This window comes from Pelophylax lessonae, assembly GCF_965119305.1.
Source record: "Pelophylax lessonae genome assembly, chromosome: 12".
NCBI lineage: Eukaryota > Metazoa > Chordata > Amphibia > Anura > Ranidae > Pelophylax > Pelophylax lessonae.
The window spans coordinates 75,207,287-75,216,247 of NC_138779.1; the positions used below are offsets into that span (position 1 = coordinate 75,207,287).

Here is an 8,961-nt window from a genome sequence, read left to right on the forward strand (position 1 = left end):
ACAAATGGAGTATACTTAGACAGAGTAACCTAGTGCAAGGATAGTTGAAAGTAGTCCCAAGAGCTAACAGTCTATGCAGATGATAGGGAATAGATAGATACAGATAGTCTTGGTAATTGCAGTAGATGACAGTAGGAGATTGGTTAGTAAGGAATCCCCTGTGGGGTACTTATCACTTAGATAGGTCAGTAGTAACAGTGTCCATTAGAGAGAGGTGATCCCGTAGCGAGATACGGATCACCAGCGAGGTTCCGGCTTCAGTTCAGCAAAGGGAAAATGTCAGCAGCTCCGACTTCGCAGGAGAAGGTGCGGTGAACATGCGGTTTGAACGAGCGATGAGTGAGAGAAAGCCGGCGATTGAAATAGCCGCTCATAGCGGCGCTCGGCAATGATGTCATCCGGTCTTAAAGGTATATGCGTCTCTTGTTACACAAGATGGGACGCAATTAGCAAAGGAGAAATATGGAACAAGGGTACCAGAGGTACCAGAACATTACAGTGGGATAACAACGGGGTGGGTGGGATTCTCTGACCAATCAGTGGCTAGTAGTGACTGCATGCAAAGGATTGTGGGATATGGTACCGGGTATGGTACCTCTTGTGGCGCTTTTCCACTGCATGGAACCGTACCGGCTCGGCACACTTTTGTGCTTTTCCACTGCGGTACCGCATGGTATAGGGTCGGAACGGTTCGGTGCGGTACGGTATAGGTTTGCTTTTCCACTGCATGGAACCGAACGGTACGGTACGGCTCTGAAAAAACAGTACCTACTCGATTGTGGTTCCAACAGGTACCAAACTGGTACCATATCCCACAATCCTTTGCATGCAGTCACTACTAGCCACTGATTGGTCAGAGAATCCCACCCACCCTGTTGTTATCCCACCCACTTAACTTTAGTACTACTTTAGTGGAAAAGCAAACCTATACCGTACCGTACCGAACCGTTCCGACACTATACCATGCGGTACCAGCAGTGGAAAAGCAAACCGGGCCAAGCAGGGCCGAGTAGAGCCGAGCCGGTACTAGCCGGTACTTGCAGTGGAAAAGTGCCATTGGAACCACAATCGAGGTGGTACTGTTTTTGAGAGCCGTACCGTTTTTTTTTGTTTTTTTTTTAAACCTGCACGGCAAAGTTATGATGTACTAGTATGCATCGCATACTAGTAGTCTAGCACATTATGTGGAACTTCTGTGGAATACATGTGCTCTCACTGTGGGGACTCTTTAAAGGTAGAGTTAGGGTCTGCAGATATCAGGGTGCCTTGCCGTGGCCTGCAGCTTACGCATGTATTTGCAAATGTGTGCAACTAAACCCCTGTTTTTAATGCATATTGTTAGACAGGTTAATTCGGTTGATCGCTGGCTGGTTGGTAAGTAGTGACTGGAAATCCCCTTGCTTTTTTGAGAATGCAATATTGTGCTAGTCTGCATGTAAATGCAAGTGTGTAATTTAAATGTAAATAACTGCATTTTAAAGGCTAAATCCACCTTCAATAAAAAATAGTAAATGCACATTTTTTTCCTGCAAATATTTGTGCATTTACTATTTTTTGTATAGCAGGTGCAAAGCATTGCAATTTTGATCAGTGGATTATGAGTGTAAAGCACAGACTCCCGCAGACTCTCTCTACAGCCGCTGGTCTGTACAGATCTACAGACCTCAGGTTACAGGGCTGCAGTAAGCAAAAGTGGACTACAAGTGATCACCCCATTCATGTTTGACTGATAACTGCAAGTCCCTCTGTCGTGGTGGAAGATGGCACTTGTAGTTTATTCATTCACAGATCTCTTGTGCCAAATGCAAAATGTAACAAAAGCCATCGGAAAGAACCTCACAATCCTGCCAAGGAGGCTGGGGGTGCTTGGCACCATGTTATACACTAAGTATGGGCATAACACAATAAGAAAGGTGGATTTAGCCTTTAAGTCGCATTAGCAGCTTGAACTAACCTGCCACAGTTTCTTATATCTTATGTATTAGGCTAGATTTACATGGCTGCACTTGGGGGCCGCCAACAAGGATCACTGGATATTCGCCAGTGGTTGTAAACATTGTCTGAACACTGTGTGTGAACAGCAGCAGCTGTTAGATTTGGACTCTGTACAAATCAATGGCCAGAGCCATTGCTGTTCACATGTAACCAAGATTCTGAGTGACTACAAGTGAATAGAGCCCCTTACTGATCCTGGCCACGGCCAGTGTGCATCTAGGGTCAGAATTTCTGCCAATCAGCCAGCTTGTATGCGGCCATAGCACCAAGAGTTGCATTTAGCCACCTCTGAACACAGCAAGCTTTCAGCACCTATGCGGCTTTCTGAATGCAGCCTGGGTGAGATCTCTATGCTGCAGTCCTTGGGTCATTTACTCATTATAAGGAGCTCCCACTTTCCTTTTATGTTAAAGCTGAACTAAGGGTATTAATACTCACCTATATAAAGTAATAAGTGCAGTGCTAGAGAACAAACTTATAACTTATACTTTATATACTGTATTGTGTATGTTTATATCCTGACATATGTTCAGCTGCTGTTGTCTTTGTTTTTTATATATATTTTTTATTTGCTTTTATTGAATTGATTTTTCCAAGCGCATCTTTTTCTTGTTTTATATTAAGTGCCGGTTCCGACTTAGGGGGCGACCTGTGAAGTCGCGTGCAGCGCGACTCCGGCGCGACTTGCATGGACTTCATAAAATAAATGTCTATGCAAGTCGCCTCCAGGTCGCCCCGAAGTAGTACAGGACCCTTTTTCTAAGTCGGAGCGACTTGTGTCGCTCCTATTAGAACGGCTCCTGTACCGCACAATGGGAGCGTGATGGACCGCGACTTGTCAGGCTGACAAGTCGCGGTCCAAGTCGGACTAGTGTGAATGCGGTCTAATACTCACCTGTCTAATGGTCCCATGCCAGTCTTTGGGCTTCTTCATCAGCCGGCCTGGGATAACGTCACTCTTGCACATGTGCAAGGCCAGTCATCTCAGCATGGCGCTGTAAGCTGAGCTGCGCATGCGCTGCTCAGTTTACAGTGCTGGAGAAGACAACAAACAGACGTGTAGGGGCATTTTATTGTAGAAGAAACATTGCATGTCTATTCTGCAATAGAAGCTTGTCTGCCTGTTCGCTGTTTTTTACAGTTGGACCTTAGTTTCCCTTTAAATTTACATTATAGAGACTGTAGCACACAAAGTTTGGCAGAACTCCTCAAAATTCTCAGGTGGACAGGAACAGATTAGGAACTTATAGTAGGGAGAGCCTAGTGTAGAAGTATCCAGGACATATTATTAAAAGCCACCAGCTGACTTAACCCATCATGCTCCACTTATAACAAAAACATCAGCTCTGAGTGGAGCGACCATAAAAGCCTGGTACACACTAGTAGTTTTTCTGTCCTTTAACACAACCAATCAAAATAAAAACTGAAGAGCTCAGGAGGAGCCGCTGTACTAAAAATCTGATGTTAGTACAGTGATCTCCCCCGGTCAGCTATTGTGTTCTGACAGGGGGACGGACCCCCCCAGAACACACCGGTTACTGATCAGGTGTCGATCATCAGACCTTTTTCGGTCATGCCCCTTTGACAGAAGCTGGCTGCATGGGCGGCTTCTGTCAGACCAGCTGCCGTACACACACAGGCCGGATGTCGGACGGTTTCTATTGAACCAGCTGATGCCACCCGATATTTGGCCCGCATGTAGAGCTCTTTAGGCTCCATAGTTGCACGATTTAGAGTGCGACTTTGATCTGACTTTACACTCTCTGGATCAAAGTTGCCACAAAGTAGTGCAGGCACCTTTACAATTTCGCTGCAACTTTTAATTGCATAGATTAGAATGGGTGCCATTAAAATCAATAGGCTGTGACTTCTCATGCAACTTTATATGTTTCCAAAGTAAAGGCCCGTACACACGTACCGATCGTCGGCATACAAACGTCGGTGGACGAAGGATCTGCCGATTGTACGTGTGTTAGTATGGTGCCTCCGACAGATGTCTGCGCACAATCCGCGGACAAAAGTCTTTCGTGCAAACATGAAAATATTTGTATGCCGACACCAGAACGGACGATTGTTCGCCTGTCAGTACACAATTCGGCCGACAGACCGCAGATTTGCAAGACTGGGCATGCTCAGAAAATAGAAAACACAGGGAAAGTTAACCATTACATGACATCACTTCTGCAGTCGGCGGACAAAATTCTTGTGCTGTCCTTGTGCTGTCTTTGCACTTTTCAGCAGACACCGACATCCCGGGGAGAAAAGAGGAACATTTGTAAGCCGACCATCGGTACGTGTGTACGGGGCTTTAGATTACAAGTTGCACTAGTGGAAACGAAGCCTAAAGCTGCATGCAGCAAAGCCAGATTTTACATTTAAAACCTATTCAACACAAAAGATATACTTGCATAGCATCTCCATTGCAGGGAGATTTAGGATTGTTGAACTATTTTCTGTACTCCCTTAGAAAAACTCAATAAAGCAGATTGAATGTATAACTAACTAATGGCAAAACTTTTTTCTTTTCTTACTTTTGGATATAGTGGATTAGAACCCCTGTCAGTTATTAGAGAGATTCAATCTCTCTATTTTTTCTGTTTACCATTATCATTAAAAGTAAAAGAAAATTCCAAATCTTGGGTTCACAACAGAACAGTAATAGAGGGGAAATATTCCAATAGGGATACTAGTTCATATGACACCCTGGGATTCCCTCACTTTGGAGGGATTTTTTCTCACTTTCTATTTGGCTATGGGGCAGGAAGTGAAAGGAATCCTCCCCTATGGGACCAGTGTTGTCAACTGTCAGTATTTTTAGTGACAGCCATTATAAAACGGGCACTTTTCTCCCGCCAGTAAATGTCAGTGACAGAAGAGGGTTGCCATTAAAAAATATGGCTGTGACATTCGGCTCAGAACTGTGCCTGAGACCATCTGAGCGCCTGTGTTCTAAAATTTAGTCGGACCTGTGAAAATTCCAGACCCTTGTCACTTCCGGGGACGCTCCGTCACCACCAGCTGCTGCGAGCCCCGGTGCGCATGCGCACAAGGCATTATCAAGGTCTGATGAAATTCTAAGACTTACGAACAGCTGACTGAGAGGAGGAGGGGCTGAGGTGGGATGCACACACCGCTGCAGGAAAATGTTACAACACCGCCGCGCAGAGCTGACTTAGAGGAGGCAGGAAAGAAGTGAATACTCATACTAAATAGTAATGATAAAAAATGTTTAGTATTTCTTATTATTTTTTTTTATCATTACTATTTAGTATGAGTATTCACTTCCTTCCCGCCTCCTTTAAGTCAGCTCTGCAACATGTTCCTTGCTCGATGACGCGGCGGTGTTGTAACATTATCCCGCAGCGGTGTGTGCGTCCCACCCCCTCCTCCTCTCAGTCAGCTGTTCGTAAGTCTTAGAATTTTATCGGACCTTGAAAATGCCTTGTGCGCATGCACACCGGGGCTCGCATCAGCTGGGTTATGACGTAGTGTCACCGGAAGTGACGAGGGTCCGGAATTTTCATGGGTCCGACTAAATTTTAGAACACCTGCTACAGTGTGTTTGGGCGATGCTGGCGGAGGCGGTGCCTGAGCGTGTTGTGTGATGTCATGTTACAAGGGAGCCGAGTGGAGCAGCCAGAGCCCCCTGTGGGATGGGAACAAGGCAAGCCGGGAGAGGGACTGCCAGCACTGTTTGGACTGGAGTGGACTGAAAGGACCGCCTGCCATTGAGAGAGACTGTCAATGTGACTCAGGAGGGGATGTGTCATGTCGGTGAGGTGTCATCATCATCTATGGTGCTGCACACTGCTGTCAGTGTCACTGTGAGAGTCAATTTCATGTGTGTGTGCCTGCCCATTCTAACTTCTTGCCCTCCTGAGTCCTGTCCCTGAGCTACTTATTTACCATATTGAAAATAAAAAATTTGTTTTTTTTTGCCTTAATATCTACCTTTAAATCACATTGTTATTGCATATTGTACTTGCTTGTAGCCTTAATACTAAAGTTTGCACTCAGAACTGTAAATTTGAACTTTTTGAAAATGCCAGTAAAAATTTGGTTGTACCAGTGAATTTTGGGTGTTGAGTCAGAAATTTTAGCCTGGTAGGTTGGCAACACTTTATGGGACAGGAAAAAAAAAAAAAAAAAACTGACCGGGGTTAAAACCCTCCCTTAATCTATCCCCAGAAAAAAAAAAGTTTTGCCTTTGGTTACACTTTTATTTTATCACCATTAGAGGAAAATAAAGTATAATCTGTCCTGGGCACTCACCCTCTCAGCACTGGGCCACCACAGCAAGTTCATGAAGGCGCTCCTGAATGGCTGGACACAGACAAGAACTCCGGTGTGTACAGAACATGATCTCCAGTCCATGGATCACAACCCAGCGACTATATTAGGACACTTGGCAGCCGCTGCGCAGGAGGAGGTCTGCGGGCCACACCATGATCACCGCTCTACAGGGTAGCCAGACAGCCTGCAAACAATCAGAGGAAGCAGAATCATTATGTACAAAGAAAGCAACACCCCCCCAATCACAGGCACAAAGTAACAAGTCCTCTCAGCACACAGCAGCCATGAACTAATGTGAACTTTGTCTATAGCCCCTCATCATGCAGTGTGTACAGTAAGTTGTGTAGGATGTGCACAGCTCTTCTGATCATGCGGTGTGTACAGTAAGTTGTGTAGGATGTGCAGAGCTCTCCTCATCATGCAGTGTGTAGAGTAAGTTGTGTAGGATGGGCAGAGCTCTCCTCATCATGCAGTGTGTACAGTAAGTTGTGTAGGATGGGCAGAGCTCTCCTCATCATGCAGTGTGTAGAGTAAGTTGTGTAGGATGGGCAGAGCTCTCCTCATCATGCAGAATGTACACTAAGTTGTGTAGGATGGGCAGAGCTCTCCTCATCATGCGGTGTGTACAGTAAGTTGTGTAGGATGGGCAGAGCTCTCCTCATCATGCAGAATGTACATTAAGGTGTGTAGGATGGGCAGAGCTCTCCTCATCATGCAGAATGTACACTAAGGTGTGTAGGATGTGCACAGCTCTTCTGATCATGCGGTGTGTACAGTAAGTTGTGTAGGATGGGCAGAGCTCTCCTCATCATGCAGTGTGTACAGTAAGTTGTGTAGGATGTGCAGAGCTCTTCTCATCATGCAGTGTGTACAGTAAGTTGTGTAGGATGGGCAGAGCTCTCCTCATCATGCAGAATGTACACTAAGGTGTGTAGGATGGGCAGAGCTCTCCTCATCATGCAGAATGTACATTACGGTGTGTAGGATGGGCAGAGCTCTCCTCATCATGCAGTGTGTACAGTAAGTTGTGTAGGATGTGCAGAGTTCTTCTCATCATGCAGAATGTACACGAAGGTGTGTAGGATGTGCAGAGCTCTCCTCATCATGCAGTGTGTACAGTAAGTTGTGTCGGATGTGCAGAGCTCCTCATCATGCGGTGTGTACAGTAAGTTGTGTAGGATGTGCACAGCTCTCCTCATCATGCGGTGTGTACAGTAAGTTGTGTAGGATGTGCACAGCTCTCCTCATCATGCGGTGTGTACAATAAGTTGTGTAGGATGTGCAGAGCTCCCCTCATCATACGGTGTGCACAGTAGTGTAGGTTGTGCAGAGCTCTCCTCCTCATGCAGTGTGTACAGTAAGTTGTGTAGGATGTGCACAGGTAGATACATATTCGCCAGCACACCAAGGATCTTGCAAAAGCAGTCCAAAAAACTTTATTCCAGATAAGATCACATCAGAAAAATATAGTGCAACGTTTCGGAGCCGCACAGGACCCCTTCGTCAGGCATGTGATGAAGGGGTCGTGTGCGGCTCCGAAACGTTGCACTATATTTTTCTGATGTGATCTTATCTGGAATAAAGTTTTTTGAACTGCTTTTGCAAGATCCTTGGTGTGCTGGCGAATATGTATCTACTTGTAACTGATCCAGTTGCCAACTGGTGATCGCTTCAGCACCCAGTACACACGAGCCTACAAACCAGGAAGGTGTGCGATAGGAATATGAACTATATAGGATGTGCACAGCTCTCCTCCTCATACAGTGTGTACAGTAAGTTGTGTAGGATGTGCACAGCTCTCCTCCTCATACAGTGTGTACAGTAAGTTGTGTAGGATGTGCACAGCTCTCCTCATCATCCAGTGTGTACAGTAAGTTGTGTAGGATGTGCACAGCTCTCCTCCTCATATAGTGTGTACAGTAAGTTGTGTAGGATGTGCAGAGCTCTCCTCATCATGCGGTGTGTACAGTAAGTTGTGTCGGATGTGCAGAGCTCTCCTCATCATGTGGTGTGTACAGTAAGTTGTGTCGGATGTGCAGAGCTCTCCTCATCATGCGGTGTGTACAGTAAGTTGTGTCGGATGTGCAGAGCTCTCCTCATCATGCGGTGTGTACAGTAAGTTGTGTCGGATGTGCACAGCTCCCCTCCTCATGCGGTGTGTACAGTAAGTTGTGTCGGATGTGCAGAGCTCTCCTCATCATGCGGTGTGTACAGTAAGTTGTGTCGGATGTGCAGAGCTCTCCTCATCATGCGGTGTGTACAGTAAGTTGTGTCGGATGTGCAGAGCTCTCCTCATCATGCGGTGTATACAGTAGTGCAAAAAAGGGATTGGAGCGACCAGAAATCCCCCCAAGAAGGAGTCAACTAGGGACACCGTTGTTGAAAATTCAAAAAATATATATTGACTTTATTAGGCACGTATGCCAGTGCAATTGAAAAACAGTGTAACAAGGTGTGGCACAGCATGGATAAAAACAGATTAAAAACAAAACAACAACCAATGGAATACCATCAACCCGGGTTGAATATGAAGTCTAATGACGATGATAAATAATCATACTGGATGAGAGTTACACTGTTTTTCAATTGCACTGGCATACGTGCCTAATAAAGTCAATATATATTTCTTGAATTTTCAACAACGGTGTCCCTAGTTGACTCCTTCTTGGGGGG

The 8,961-nt window shown here is 45.6% G+C and overlaps 1 protein-coding gene across 2 annotated transcripts in view; it reads right to left on the minus strand.

Annotated features, from left to right (window-relative positions):
* KLHL17 (kelch like family member 17) overlaps window positions 1-6,471 on the minus strand; it is a 126,430-nt gene extending 119,959 nt beyond the window's left edge. For both annotated transcript variants that reach the window (XM_082274339.1, XM_082274338.1), the window contains exon 1: window positions 6,268-6,471. In XM_082274339.1, the coding sequence (XP_082130465.1) occupies window positions 6,268-6,369 (102 nt within the window). In that variant the 5' untranslated portion in view covers window positions 6,370-6,471. The remainder of the gene's footprint in view (window positions 1-6,267) is intronic.
* Between the last annotated feature and the right edge of the window lie 2,490 nt (window positions 6,472-8,961).